Below are 16,809 nucleotides of genomic sequence, written 5' to 3'. Positions count from 1 at the left end.
ATGACAGATGATCGCCTTCATTCCGTATCGAGAATTAGCATCACAAATTTTGAATAATTATCTAAAACTTCCCACCTCAATCATCTCATTAAATGTTAAGTTTTATTTAGTAAATTTTATTGCATATTGTACTTAAATAAAATATTCGAATATTTTCAGTTTTACGTCTATAATTATAATTATTTATTCATCTTAATATTGAAAAGCTGAGGTTTTAAATTTTCTAAAGTGAGAATTTAAAAACAAAAGTAAGGTATATTTAAAAAAAAAAAAAAAAAGTAAGTCATATTTTTGTAATTTTAATAAAATCTAAAAAATAAATCACTGACATAGATTTGTTGCACATAAAAGTGTTGGGCATTTGCATTTTTTATATATGTAGCCTGAAAATAAAAAACAGTAACATGAAAATAAAAACTTTCTTTTACATGTAACAAGATATGTAACACAATTTTTTTCTCGAATCACTCAGTGCAATCCGCAAAACAAAAATAACTTTGAATTTGGCCCCTGTAACAGAAACGGTTGGACACCACTGCACTAGCTGATCAGGAAGCCTCTTTGGTAGTTACCAATAGGTTCCATCCAGTGGACTGTCTAGTGGCTGGTCTGCAACCACCAGAGCCGTACCCCCAAAATGTAAGCAAGATTGGAACTCGCTAGGATGTCCATCATAACCTTAAAAAACATCAGTCATACTGAATGAATGAAAAGATTGAGGGGGTAGGTTTCTGGAGCTTTGCTCTGGAGACTTAAGCATGGGTCTCACACTTCAAGCCTCCAGTAAGCAAAGTGGCGGTATTGCACTGATTGACGAGTCACCTACCATCTAGTTGAAAGTTGAATGTTTTCTGATAATTGAGTGTGTAGGATGCTTGCCAATAAGTATAGTTTTTTCGTTATAGCTAAGTTTGTTATTTTAAGTAAGCTTCCCCCCCCCCCCAAATTAAATACCTGCCAAATTTAACAATGTGTTTAAAAGTATATTTATGTATGCATGTATTAGTGTGTGTGTATGTTAAAAGAAAGTTAGTTTAAATATGTAAGTTTCATGATTTAAGAGAATATATTTTTGAAAGGTTAGACTACTTCACATTTGTTTGCTACATTTTGTAATTTAAAATGTACTGTAATCCACCTTCAACCAGTTGCTGGACATAAAGATTTTGTACTAATTGAACAAAATGAAAAAAATATAAAATTAAATAAACAAAGCAACAAACTTTATTGCATTTATTACATTTTTTGAGGACACGCATGATTTACTTGTTAAGATTGGCCAGATGATTTCAAATACTTGTACTACAGTATGTAATGCCTAATTATCACATGCTGTAGTTCTTATATACCTAATGGGATCTGATTGATGTTTGATCACTTTCACAGTTTTAAATGATACCAGAACTGGCGGAATATTAGCATTAGCATTAGTAGAGGCATTTGATGCAAGAAAGCAAGCTTATGCAGCATCAGCCAAAAAAAAAAAAAAAAAAAAAAACCCACTTCCATTTCACCCCTCTGTTCGTTCAAAATACCTGTCCAGCTGAGCCTTAAACTTATTTAGGCTATCAACCTCCACCACAAGGGATGGAAGTCTGTTCCACCAACCAACCGCTGGCTAAAGGCAAATTTCCGCACGTCTATCCTACATCTGTCTTTCCTCAATTTGAATTTATGCCCTCTCAGGTGATTTTTCTGAGCTAGAGGAAGAATCCCATCAGCATTGAGCATGCTTAAACCATTCAAGGCTTTATACACCTCTATCAGATCACCTCGCTGGTGCCTAGTCTCCAGACACTGTAATTTGCAAAACTTAAGCCTTTCTTCGTAAGAGCACCCCTTTGTTCCATTCACTAATCTTGTTGCCCTTCTCTGTACTCGTTCCAGCAGCTCTACATCCTTCTTGAAATGAGGCCTCCAGACCTGTATACAGTACTCTAGGTATGGCCTGACCATCGCCTTATACAATGGAATAACCTCCTTATCCCTGCTGGAAAAATTCCTGTATATCATTTACAATACTCCATGAGCTACTCTTGCAGCCCGTCTGCACTGCTCAGAGAACTTCATATCTGCCTGCACAACCACCCCCAAGTCCCTTTCATTCTCTACCACTGTCAGTGTAGTACCACAGAGTTGATACGTTGCTCTGGGGTTGCTGTTTCCCATGTGTAGTACTTTACATTTATCAATGTTAAACTTCATTTGCCACCTCTTAGCCCATCTGCTCAACCTTTCCAGATCCTGTTGCAGCAGCATAGTGTCAGTAGTGTCCTTGACAACCCTGCCAACCTTTGTATCGTCTGCAAACTTGGACATTAAGCCTGATATACCATCATCAATATCATTTATAAATACAGAAAACAATAATGGACCCAACACTGAGCCCTGAGGGACTCCACTAATAACATCAGTCCACGATGAGCAGTGTCCATTGATTACCACTCTCTGTCTTCTCCCCCTCAACCACCCCTTTATCCATAGCAGCAATTTGCCTCCAATGTCACACTGCTCCAATTTGTGTAGCAGTCTTCCATGTGCAACAGTATCAAAAGCCTTTCTAAGATCCAAGTATATAATATCAAAGTTATTCCCTGCATCCAGTTCTTTTGTGACTGCATCATAGTATCCAATCAAGTTGGTCAGGCAAGACTTCCCCTTAACAAAACCATGCTGTGTCTGAGTTATAACTGAAGTCTTGTCTAAATGATCCTGCAGTGCTTCTTTAACCAGTGCCTCCATTAATTTTCCTGGAACAGAAGTTAAGCTCACAGGTCTATAATTACTTGTGTCAGCCTTTGATCCTCCTTTGTGAATTGGGGTCACATTTGCACATTTCCAGTCTATGGGTACCTCCCCTGAGTCCAAGGAAGCTCTCATAATTATGGCTAAGGGTTTGCTTACTTCCTTTGCTGCCTCCTTTAATATAACTGGATAGATCCCATCCACCCCGGGTGCCTTTCTTGTGTTTATCTTCAACAGTTTCTCCTCCACTTTACTCCCAGTTATTTCAAGATTCTGTAGCTTACTGCTAGAGTTGAATACACCTCTGGCATTCCCCACGCTGAATAACTCCTCATGTGTGAATGTCGATGCAAAATATTCATTTAGTTTGTTAGCTACCTGAGCAGGATCATCAACACTTGACCCATCAATATCAAGTGGACCAATGTGATTCATCCCCTTCCTTCTAGAGTTTACATAAGTAAAGAACTCTTTGCTGTTTTTCTTTGCATTCCTTGCCAAGGATTTCTCGTAATCTGCCTTCGCCTGCCTAACCTCCTTTGTAACTTGTTTGCATATCAACTTGTATCTATCATAGGCTTCTGTGTCATGTGTTAATTTGTATGTATCCCATGCATTTTTCTTCTCTGCCATATGCCTCATTAGTTCATCTGACATCCATTTTGGCCTAAACCTTGAACAATATTTCTTAGTTGGTATGTAAAGCCTAGTAGCTTTCAAGATAAGTTCTTTGAATGCTTCCCATTTTGAATTTGCTGTTGGTAACATCATCAGTTGGTCCCACTGTATAGAATTTAAATACTGTCTCAGTCCATTGTAGTCGCCTTTACGGAAGCAATAACCCTTCCCTTTACCGCTAATGGTAGTTACCTCTTTGAGTAAATCCCACTTCAGCACACTGTGATCACTGCCACCTAGTGGTTCATTTATCTGCAGATTCTTAATGCATGAAGAATCACTGCTGATAATCAAATCAAGAGTATTACTCCCTCTAGTTGCCTCCCGAACATGCTGATGTAGAAAACAATCATCCAATAAATCCACAAAAGTCCTGCTAGTGTGTGAGTAACCAGCCCCCAAATTCCAGTCAATATCTGGGAAATTAAAATCTCCCATTATAAGACACTCAATATAAACCATTATCAACCCACTGCAGGATGGAAGCCTCCTCAACAATTCATGTTGAGGGAAATGGACCATAATCTGCCACGCTGGTCCAGTGCGTGTTGGCAGATCGACCATATTTAGCAGTCAGGGGTTTGAATCCCGGTCTACTCAAAGAGCGCGTGCTACTGCACTCCCGCTCCTGACCACTCGGCTATTGAGGCCTCGATTGAATAGCCAGAAGTTTTCTTTTACAAACCTCTTTGTTAATTACTATAATAAGTTAGTTACATCCATGGGTAACTTGAGACTGAAATCTTGGTGAAATCCAAAGGACACTTCACTACTAAGACAAATTTGAAATAAAAATAATAATTACACTATGGAAATAAATGCCAAATGGAATTAAAAACACTAATTATACCGTGGAACTAAATTCTGTGAGTCAAATTTCAGTGAAGTCTGGTCATTTTGTGACAATCAGATCCTCTGTTTGACCTTCACATTGTTGAGACTGTTAGTAACTCTGGATATATCCCCCCATGCACATAGTATACTGGGGGTGACCATCCAAGTGTGAACTAACATAAGCAGCTTCAGAGCATGGCATCAAAATAACAGCGGAACGATGTCACTCTGAGTTACTGGGCATTACCAGGTGGTAGATTACTTTCAACCAGTGCAGCGCTACCACTTTGCTTATTGGAGTGAAACACATTTAGTCACTACTGCAAATCTCTGGCAACACCCATCTCTTCCATTATGTAGTAGTTATGAGGTAGGTATAAGATCCAGTATTCCTTATATTTTGAGGGTACAACTCTAAAACTTCATTTGTAAACTGGCCACTAGATAGTCCAGTGGTTGAACCTACTAGCAAATCTTTAGGGTCTCGATCACTAGTGTATGTTGCTGCCTCTACTCTGCCAGCTAGTGACTGGAGGCAGTATGAATAGTGTATATGCAGGAGGGTATTATGAAGGCCAAGAATCTGGGTATGTACTTGTTATGTGTAATACCATGAATAATGAATGTATCATGATTAGTCAAACTAAAAGAACAAACTTATATGCGAAAAGATCTAAACTTCCTCATTCATTTCATAAATATACATTGTTTCGGTTCCCATCTCAAGGATATTCATTTCCACCTGCAATCTGCCAACTACCACTTCATTTTTTTGACAGAATTCAATTATTGGTTGTCTCAATACATAGAGCGAATATACATATATATGTATGTTCTTTCTTTAACAGGCAAGATAGAGGAGTTAATTAATATGATGAAGAAAAGGAAATTAGACTTTTTTAGGTTTGAATGAGACTAAGTGGAAGAAAGGGGGAAAGAAGTCTATTAGAGAAGGATTTACATTATATTGTAAAGGTGCAGAAGACAAATCCAGAATGGAGTAGGTATAATTGTAAGCAAGGAGATAAATGCAAGAATTAAAGAAGTGGAAGGAATTAGCAAACGAATAATGACTCACTTTTGAATGTGAAGGGACAAAGTTGACTCTAGTGCAAGTTTATGCTCCCCAACAAGGAGCAGAAGATAGCGAGAAGATCGGATTCAAATTGCAATTGGAAAGTGTCATCCTAGGAAAGAGCATGATAATTATGGGCAATTTAAATGCACAGGTAGGAAGAAAAAGAATAGGGTTGGAGAGTGTTATTGGAACTTACGGATATGGACAAAAAATGAAAAAGGCCAAAGGCTTGTGGAACTGTGTTTGCAGAATGGATTAAAAATAGGTTTCACAAGAAGCTGAGCCATAAGATAATGAGATACAGCTGGGATGGAAGATATAAAAGAGTAATAGATTATTTTGTCAAAAAATGAAGTGGTAGTTGGCAGATTGCTGGTGGAAATGAATATCCTTGAGATGAGAACTGAAACAATGTGTATTTGTGAAATGAATGAGGAAGTTATGTTCAAACTAAAAGAACAAGCTTATCACAGATAAGTTTGTTCTTTTAGTTTGACTAATCATGATGCATTCATTAGATAAAATAAAAGTGGGGGTGGGCAGGGGGACACAATATTCATGGTATTTAAGCTGTCAACTTCTATGACAGATGGAAATTTCTTCCAGCAATCAGCCATCTGCTGGCTAAAAGCAAATTTCCTCACATCTATTCTACAACTGTCTTTCTTCAATTTGAATTTACGTCCCTTCAGGCGATTAATCTGAGCAAGAGGAAAAACCCCATCAGCATTGAACATGCACAAACCTTTCAAGGCCTTATACACCTCAATCAGATCACCTCTCAGGTGCCTAGTCTCTAGACACTGTAATTTGCAAAACTTAAGCCTTTCTTTGTAAAACAACCCTTTGTAACACTCAATAATCTTGTTGCCCTTGTCTGTATTTGTTCCAGCAGCTCCACTTCCTTACTAAAATGAGGCCTCCAGACCTGTATACAGTACTTAAGGTGTGGCTTGACCGTTGCCTTATACAAGGGGATAATTATCTCCTTATTCCTGCTAGAAAACTTCCTGTATATCATTGACAAGACACCATCAGCTACTCTTGCACACAGTCTGCACTGCTCAGAAAACTTCACATCTGACTACACAATTATCCCCAGGTCATTTTCATTCTCTACCCTCGTCAGTGTAGTACCACACAGTTGATACATTACTCTGAGGTTACTGCTTTCCATTTCCTTTAACATAACATTTTTTGTTAAACTTCAGTTGCCACCTCTCAGCCCATCTGCTCAACTTTTCTAGATCCTGTTGCAGTAGCATACTCTCATTAGTGTCATTAACAACCCTGCCGACCATCGTATCATATGCAAAGTTAGACATTAAGCCTGATATACCATCATCAATATCATTAATAAATACAGAAAACAACATTAGACCCAACACTGAACCCTGGGAGACTCCACTAATAACATTAGTCCACGAAGAGCAGTGTCCATTGATTACCACTCTGTCTTCTCCCACTCAACCATCCCTTTATCCATAGCAGCAATTTGCCTCCAATGCCACACTGCTCCAATTTGTGCAGCAGTCTTCATTGTGTAACTGTATCAAAAGCCTTTCTAAGAGCCAAGTATATGATATCAAAATTATTCTTTGCATCCAGTTCCTTTGTGACCAAATCATTGTATTGAATCAAATTGGTCAGTCTTGGCTTCTCCTTAACAAACTCATGCTATGTCCAAACTATAACTGAACTCTTGTCTAGATGATCCTGCAGTGCTTCTTTAACCAGTGCCTCCTCTAATTTCCCTGGAACAGAAGTTACACTAACAAGTCTGTAATTACTTGTGTTGCCCTTTGATCCTCCTTTGTGAATTGGGGTCACATTTGCACATCTCCAGTCCATAGGGTACCTCCCCTGAGTCCAAGGAAGTGCTCATAATTATGTCTAAGGGGTTAATTACTTCTTTTGCTACCTCCTTTAATATAACTGGATAGATCCCATTCACCCCAGGTGCCTTTCTTATGTTCAATTTCAACAATTTCTCCTCCACTTTGCTCTGAAATATTACAAAATCATTTAGCTCACTGCCACAGTTTAATGCACATCTGACATTCTCCTCCCTGAATAACTCATGTGTGAATGTAGATGCAAAATACTCATTTAGTTTGTTAGCTATCTGAGGAGGGTCATTAACAGTTGAACCATCAATATCAAGTGGATCAATCTGATTCATCCCTTTCCTTCTAGATTTTACATAAGTAAAGAACCCTTTGCTGTTTTTCTTTGCATCCTTTGCCAAAGATTTCTTGTAATCTGCCTTTGCCTGCCTAACCCTTGACTTGATTACAGACCAGCTTATGTCACCTGTTAATTTCTATGTATCCCATGCATTTTTCTTCTCTGCCACATGTCTCATTATTTCATTTAGCATCCATTTAGGCATAAACCTTGAACAGTATTTCTTTGTTGTTAAGAAAAGCCTAGTAATGTCCAAGATTAATTCTTTGAATGCTTCCCATTTTAAATTTGCTATTGGTAACATCATCAGTTGGTCCCACTGTATAAAATTTAAGTACTGTCTCAAACTACTGTAGTCACCTTTACGAAAGCAAAAACCCTTCCATTTACCCCTAATGGTAGTTACCTCTTTCAGTAAATCCTACTTCAGCACACTGTGATCACTGCCACCTAGTGGTTCCTTTATCTGCAGATTCTTAATGCATAAAGAATCACTCCTGATAATCAGATCAGGAATATTACTTCCTCTGGTTGTCTCTCAAACATGCTTCTGCAGAAAACAATCATCCAATAAATCCACAAAAGTGGATTTATTGGATGATTTTGCTGGTCTGTGATTGACCAACCCACAAGTTCCAGTCTATATCTGGGAAGTTAAAATCCCCTGTTATAAGACAATCTGATTTACTGGCCCACTATTTCTCTGTTCAGTTTTTCATTATACTCATCAGAGTCATTAGGCCTATAACACACTCCTACTCTCAATTTTGCTTTCCCAGTTCTTTCCCAGTCACACCAAACTGACTCGACACTGCACTGTCCACCCATTTGACTGGCTTCACTTCCTTGGATTTTATGTGTTTCTTAGCTAATAGCATAACCCCCTCCTCCCTTCCTATCCTGTCTATCTTTTGTGTAGATGTACTCCCCAAATTCCATTTCTGCATTCCTTATATTTGAGTGAAACCACATTTCTGATATCCCAACAATATCTGCCTTTAATGTTTTGACCAACACCTCAAATTCATCAAATTTATTTATCAAACTCCTAGCATTTGTATATACGCAAGTATACATGCATCTGTTCCTATTCTTAGCTACCCTAACACGGCCCATGTATTTATTTGTTCCACGATGACTCCCAGCAGTCTCTGAAATCCCCCGGACCTTGTTTTTCAGGCTGCTGCTGCTCATTCCAATAGAAGCATTGCAAGAATCACTTTCACCTCTACCAGTGGCTACTGTTAATCTATTAGTCTATGTATTCCCCCTTCCAAGCTAGCAGTTTTCTGACCCACCTAACACTGCCATGATAACATCAGCAAATATTCTTGCACCCTTTCTATTTAAGTGTATCCCATCCCTGTAGAAGCAGTCTCTCCTGTTAACAAGCACAGACCAGGCTGAGAAAAATTTTACCCCACAAGTCTTGCACAGTCTCTCCATGGCTAAATTGATTGACAAGGCTCTCATCATATATTCCCTTCTATCGTGTCTAGGCCGAATTGTAGACTCTTTCAAATTCAACTTTTTTTTTTTTTTTTTTTCTTTCAACATTGACCTGTACTTTTTAAGTAATTTCACTGGTCTCCTACTCTTAATATCATTAGTGTCAACATGTACAACAATATCACCTTTTGTACCATTAAAAGATGATATCTACTCTAAATGTCATCCACCTTTGCCCCTGACAGACATACCCTGGACTTCTTCCACCTATCCTTTTTGCACAATATATTCCCCATTTCCCTGACAGTAGAGTCACTGACTACAAATAGTTCTGTGGGACCAAGAGCATTCTGCCTTGGGGATGCTGCTATGTTGCCTGATGTTCAAGTGCAAGCTCTGGCATTGATGTGGACAGCAGAGAGCTTGATGGGCCCCTTGATTTAAATCCTTCGAGGGCATCTGCCCTGTTCTTCAAGTTCTCGTATAGGCCCAAAACAACACTGAGTTGGCACCTGATTTCCTCACACTCCTTATATCGAGCACACACAAAGACATTCCCCTTGGCAATATCATGTCCCATTCCTGATTGCCCCACAAACATCAAACAAGCAGTATATTTCAAAAGGCTGTGATTCAGAGGACAACCCCCCCCCCCCTCAGTTCTCCACTGAGCCACAGCACTCCCACTAACTTGAGCCTTTTGCTGGAAGTGGTGAACAATTTTAAGTACCTAGGGGGTGTATTAACGAAAGATGGCAGCCTAGATATGGAAATAACAAGGAGAATAGCAGCTAGTCAGAATTTCTTCTGTAACGTTAACAGCATGTTATGGGCTAGGGAAGTTTCAATGAAGTATAAAAAAGCTGATAAAATAGGGCATATTTTGTCATTATTTTGACCTATGCTGCTGAGACATTGAGGATGAATAAAAAGGATACCAGTAGAATCCAAACAATGGAAATGAAGGTGTTAACGACTATGCTAGCTAAATCTAGAACAGACAAAATTAGAAATACTGACATTAGAATGAACTTGGGAATAGAAAGTTTGAGGGAGAAGATGACTGCATCATGCTTGAGATGGTTTGGACACATGAAGAGAATGAACTCAAACAGAATACCAAGAAGAATGTTTGAGATGAAAATGAACAAGAAGAGGCCAAGAGGAAGACCCTGGAAAAGATGCAGATATCAGATTAGGGAAGATGTGGAAACGAAGGAAATTGAGTGGGTGAAAATGACAGAAGATAAGATTTAGGAAGGTAGAAAAAGATTGAAGGCTTTGATTCACCTGACCCAAACCTAGTTGGAACAGTGAGGAAGGTACAGACACAGATGTATATACTCTATATATACATATGTACCTACCTATTCACTCTTTGATTCCTTTTGCTTCAGTGGTGTAACTTGTGCATATATCTGTTCTGATATTCTTTGTCAGAGACTCTAATTTGGAATCTTTTCTTTTTGATGTCTTCTGGCTTAAATTCTTTCTATTTCATTCTGTCAAATTCATCTGTTTCCTCTGTTGTTCTCCCAACTCCACTAATTACACAGAATTGGCTTCTTTTCCTTGAAACTTGACTTTCTGCAGTCTAACTTCCCTAACAGCAAGATAATGATCTTGTTCACAACTCCATTTGGCTTTACTTTCATAGGTATACAGACCCAGCTGACAAAGCTTTTGCATTTACTAATAATCTCACACAGCTTGTTCATTTACCTGCCAGAATACCAGACAATCCTAATCTCTTGCCAGTAACTGTTCATAGTGTATGATCAATGTTAGTAGTACCCTAGGCACTTGAGATCACAATTAACAATTCCACTACTCTGGAAAGAGTAGTGGAAAAATCCATCAATCACCGGCTCTTGGGCTATACTGAAATCTTCTATCTGATCAGTAATCGACAGTATGGATTCCATCACTGTCATTCCACTGGTGATATATCAATAGGCTTATGTCACTCATCTTTGGAAAAACACAATGGAAAAATATGATAAGCAGTTGCTTGTGACATTTCTAATGTTTTGATCATGTTTGGCTTAATGATCTAAATGGCCTGCTGATTGTTTTTTTTTTTCTTTTTCCCCAATTAGAGATACAGTTTTCTCTCTAATTTAATGCTGGTGGACAGCTCTGTTTTCTAACTTCTCCAGTAATGCTGGTGTTCCCAAAGGCCCAGTTCTTTCTCTTACCCTTTTCCTGTTGTATATTAACGACCTTCTACTGATTAGAAATCCTGTCTATGGTTTTGCTGATAATAGCATACTACTTTACATCTTCCAGTTTGAAAAACCTTGTTCTAGGTGATCAGCCTGAACTTTAAATATCCACTACCAATTCCTTAAATGCTGATCTTCAGGTAAAATCTGCATTGGAACATAAAATCTCTTAATTCAATCCTCCAGAAACTCAGTTCTGGTTATTTCACACAAAAAGAGTGTGCTGTTCTTGCTTACCTTACTATGCTTACCTTTAGTGACACTCAGATTTTTAGAGAAGATCATATATCTCTATTAGGAACTTGCCTAGCTTCTGGTCTCTCTTGACACATCACAAATATTACTTCTTCTAAACAGCTACCCAACTATGAATCTCAAATCTGCCCTATCATGAAACATTGTTCCCACATCCATAGTGGTGCCTCAAAACCTCTCGTGTCTTACAAAGTCTTCTGCCCCTTTCTCTCCCTCTTCCAAACCATTCTGGATATTTGCTGCAACCAATGATCACCTTTTTACTGTCTGACTCAGAGAACCAACATTTCTTCTTCCTTATTTATTCCTTCAACTTCCATTTTATGGAACAACCTCCCTTCATACATATTTCTTGAAAATCACAGTCTACAGAAGTTCAAGTCTAATGTCAACAAGTATCTCTTTTGTCTTCTCAACCCATACACTGTGCTATGTGCTATAGGTTCTAATACCTCTCGTGCTTGGAGTTTTAGAAATATCCCTTACATTTATGCCTTTTTGAAGAGGGCAAAGGCTGTAGTATGTTTCGTGAAGCATAACTAGTAGTAGTAGCAGTGGCATTTGATGCAAGAAAGCAAGTGTATAAGCTTATGCAGCATCAGCCAAAAAAAAAACACACCATTCCCTCCAAATGCCTGTCCAGTTCCTCCTTAAATTTATTCATCCTATCAACTTCCACAATGACAGATGGAAGTTTGTTCCAGCAATTAACCACCCGCTGGCTAAAGGCAAATTTCCGCACATCTAATCTACATCTGTCTTTTCTTAATTTGAATTTATGCCCCCTTAGGTTCGTAATCAGAACAAGTGAAAGGATCCCATCAGAATTCAGCGTGCTCAACCCATTCAAGGCCTTATATACCACAATCAGATCACCGCGCAGGTGCCTAGTCTCGCCACTGCAATTTGCAGAACTTAAGCCTCTCTTGGTAAGAGGATCCCTTCATTCCCCTCACCAATCTTGTTGCCCTTCTCTGTACATGCTCAAGTAAATCTACATCCTTCCTAAAATGAAGCTTCCAGACCTGTACGCAGTACTCAAGGCGTGGCCTGACCATTGCCTTATACAGAGGGATAATCACCTCCTTTTCCCTGCTAGCAAAATTCCTATATATCATTGACAGCCCTGGCAGCCTGTCTGCATTGCTCAGAAAACTTCATATCTGACTGCACAATTACTGCCAGGTCTTTTTCATTTTCTACCACCTTAAGTGTAGTACCACACAGTTGGTACGTTTCTCTGGGGTTACTTCTACCCGTATGCAGTACTTTGCATTTGTCAAGGTTAAACTTCAGTTGCCACTTCTTAGCCCATCTGCCCAAATTATCTAGATCCTGTTGCAGTAGCACACTGCCATTACTGTCATTAACAACCCTGCCAACCTTTGTATCATCTGCAAACATTGACAAATTTGTTAGGAAATTATGATGTGGTTACAAAGGAACTGGATGCAAAAAATAATTTTGATATGATAGTTGACGGATTCTTAACAGATATTCCAGATAGAAATCAGGAGACAGCAAATTACTAAATAAACTGATGGCTGTATATTTATTTTATAGAATGTATTTGTTATCAATGAATTTTAATTTCAAGTTTGAAGTTAAATTAGCTTCTACTTCTTACAAAAAGTCTCTTGCTTTTCTCCAGAAAGGGAAGCAAGAGACTGTCCAATTAAATTGGACAGTTTCTTTGCTCTGGCGTAAAAAAATTAACGCCAGAGCAAAGAACCCCGGTAGAGATAACACTAGATGTGTGAATAAAAAACATTCACATCAAATGCCATACCAGGCATCATCCTCTTTGAGTACAAAATGAATATCAAGAGAGCATTTCAAAATGGTCAAACTTTGTGGTAGTTATTTGATGTTTGCCATTACACAGGATTAATATTATATTTGTTGATGCCAATAATCACTGAGTGCAAATAAAATTTGTGCATAGACTGAAGAACTAGGGTATGCCCAGCACAAGTTAGATCATGCAGCCAAGTACCAAACAGAAATTACATCAAAGGCTCCAATAGTATAGTGGCTGGGCTAGTTGATTCACTTAGGGCACCATATATGAAGCATTTACATAACTTTTAATACTTGCAGTGTGACATTAGAAATGCAAAAACATGCATGGAGATAAATGACATAAACCAAAGTGTGACAGTCAATGCTATATATCTCTAGTGTATTACTGTTCATGGAAAACAGTTAAAAGATATTGCATTAAAAAAAAGTGGCACACCCTTTTATTTGAAGTTAACAATTTTCAGTTGTGTAATTCCAACTAGTTATCAGAATATGGTTATTTTGATGTTTTATATTGACCGACTTGCTATAGCAGGTTGTTGTTGGTATGTTGTTTAATTTGTTTAATGGCACAAGGGCTGCTAAGTCCATATTATGCCTACTATAGCAGGTTCTGTGGGGTTTAGTTAGTAATAATAACACCATATTTTTATGCAGGCAATTTGTGCAAATAACTGACATTGATTGATTATTAGATATATATTTTTAAAATTAACCACGAGGACTGCACTCTTTTTGATTTAGTTGGCTGCATTGTAATATTTAATGAATTAAAGAACCTTTATTATCTTTATTTAGACTCTTCAAGCTTTTGGAAGAAATCATGTCAGAAAAAGAAAACAAGGTATGTTATTATTTTACTCTCCTTCCCTCTCTCATTTTTGTTTTATCATCCATGTAGGTGCAAAATAGACAACATTATTTATTTATAGTAGTATTTACTTGTCCATTTTTTGTAATGAGATGCCACTGGCTTAAACTATAACCCAATGTCATCTCAGTCATGATATAGTTATCTTATATCTAGTTGACCAAATTTCAGTTGTTTACTGAAAATCGTGTATTTTACAGGTAATTCTATTTGTGAATTACTATTTGTGATTTGTGAATTTGGGGTCCAAAACCATCACCAGCTCCTGCTCTCACTACCTGTGCTCTTTGCTGCAGAGATCAGTATATGCTGCTGAACATATGATCTATTAAAAGCATGCTTTGTATATGCTGTGATTTATTTTCCCCCCCATGTCTTTTATGTGGTGTGCCATTTCTCTACAAGGGTAAATTTAATTTCTGAAAGAAAATATTAGGATATGCAGCTTACCTGATATATTTTCTCAAAATATATCAAGTGTTAGTCCTAACTCTAGAATAAAAAAATTCTACCTCCCCAGTGGCAAGTGTGCTATTTAGTGTTCATCTTTAATAATACCCTACAAATTGTTTATTAACAGGTTTGTTTTTTTTTTTTTTGGGGGGGGGGGGGGTGTTATGTAAAAAAACATGGTTGGATTCCTTCAAATGCAAACAACAATGCCAGGTGATAAAAGTTTTGAATAGAATAGAATAGAATTCACCCCATACAAATCATTATAAAACTTTAGGTTTTATTTTTGTTTTAGCATTAGCATTAGTAGAAGCTCTTCAAGCTTTTGGAAGAAATCATGTCAGAAAAAGAAAACAAGGTATGTTATTATTGCATCAAATGATAACAAGGTATGTTATCATTTGATGCAAGAAAGCAAGCTTATACAGCATCAGCCAAAAAAAAAAAAAAAAAAAACCACTTCCACTTCACCCCTCTGTTCATTCAAAATACCTGTCCAGCTGAGCCTTAAACTTATTTAGGCTATCAACTTCCATGACAAGGGATGGAAGTCTGTTCCACCAACCAACCACCCGCTGGCTAAAGGCAAATTTCTGCACGTCTGTCCTACATCTGTCTTTCCTCAATTTGAATTTATGCCCTCTCAGATATTATTCTGAGCAAGAGGAAGAATCCCATCAGCATTGAGCATGCTCAAACCATTCAAGGCTTTATACACCTCTATCAGATCACCTCACTGGGTGCCTAGTCTCCAGACACTGTAATTTGCAAAACTTAAGCCTTTCTTCGTAAGAGCACCCCTTTGTTCCATTAACTAATCTTGTTTCCCTTCTCTGTACTCATTTCAGCAGCTCTACATCCTTCTTGAAATGAGGCCGCCAGACCTGTATACAGTACTCTAGGTGTGGCCTGACCATTGCCTTATACAAGGGAATAATCACCTCCTTATCCCTGCTAGAAAAATTCCTATATATCATTGACAATACACCATGAGCTACTCTTGCAGCCCATCTGCACTGCTCAGAGAATTTCATATCTGCCTGCACAACCATCCCCAGGTCCCTTTCATTCTCTACCACTGTCAGTGTAGTACCACAGAGTTGATACGTTGCTCTGGGGTTGCTGTTTCCCATATGTAGTACTTTACATTTGTCCATGTTAAACTTCATTTGCCACCTCTCAGCCAATCTGCTCAACGTTTCCAGATCCTGTTGCAGCAGCAGCATAGTGTCAGTAGTGTCTTTGACAACCCTGCCAACCTTCATATCGTCTTCAAACTTGGACATTAAGCTTGATATACCATCATCAATATCATTTATAAATATAGAAAATAATAATGGACCCAACACTGAACCCTGAGGGACTCCACTAATAACATTAGTCCACAATGAGCAGTGTCCATTGACTACCACTCTCTGTCTTCTCCCCCTTAACCACCCCTTTATCCATAGCAGCAATTTGCCTCCAGTGCCACACTGCTCCAATTTGTGCAGCAGTCTTCCATGTGCAACAGTATCAAAAGCCTTTCTAAGATCCAAGTATATAATATCAACGTTATTCCCTGCATGCAGTTCTTTTGTGACTGCATCATAGTATCGAATCAAATTGGTCAAGCAAGAGTTCCCCTTAACAAAACCATGCTGTGTCCGAGCTATAACTGAAGTCTTGTCTAGATGATCCTGCAGTGCTTCTTTAACCAGTGCCTCCATTCATTTTCCTGGAACAGAAGTTAAACTCACAGGTCTATAATTACTTGTGTCAGCCTTTGATTCTCCTTTGTGAATTGGGGTGACATTTGCACATCTCCAGTCTGTGGGTACCTCCCCTGAGTCCAAGTAAGCTCTCATAATTATGGCTCAGGGTTTGCTTACTTCCTTTGCTGCCTCCTTTAATATAACTGGATAGATCCCATCCACCCCAGGTGCCTTTCTTGTGTTTATCTTCAACAATTTCTCCTCCACTTTACTCTCAGTTATTACAAGATTTTCTAGCTTACTGCCAGAGTTGAATACACCTCTGGCATTCCCCTCGCTGAATAACTCCTGATGTGTGAATGTCGAAACAAAATATTCATTTAGTTTGTTAACTACCTGAGCAGGATTATCAACAGTTGACCCATCGATATCAAGTGGACCAATGTGATTCATCCCCTTCCTTCTAGAGTTTACATAAGTAAAGAACTCTTTGCTGTTTTTCTTTGCATTCCTTGCCAAAGATTTCTCGTAATCTGC

General features: G+C 38.3%; 1 protein-coding gene across 2 annotated transcripts in view; it reads left to right on the top strand.

Moving 5' to 3' along the window:
- LOC150076718 (putative ATP-dependent RNA helicase DDX17) overlaps positions 1-16,809 on the top strand; it is a 244,366-nt gene that overhangs the window by 127,577 nt on the left and 99,980 nt on the right. For both annotated transcript variants that reach the window (XM_090385598.1, XM_090385599.1), the window contains exon 9: positions 14,053-14,098. In XM_090385598.1, coding sequence (XP_090241724.1) covers positions 14,053-14,098 — 46 coding nt within the window. The remainder of the gene's footprint in view (positions 1-14,052; positions 14,099-16,809) is intronic.

The sequence above is a fragment of the Mastigoproctus giganteus genome, chromosome 12 (assembly GCF_048544385.1).
Source record: "Mastigoproctus giganteus isolate SK-2022 chromosome 12, ASM4854438v1, whole genome shotgun sequence".
NCBI lineage: Eukaryota > Metazoa > Arthropoda > Arachnida > Uropygi > Thelyphonidae > Mastigoproctus > Mastigoproctus giganteus.
The sequence above is the reverse complement of the archived record's forward strand: the minus strand, read 5'-3'. Positions and strand labels throughout refer to the sequence as shown.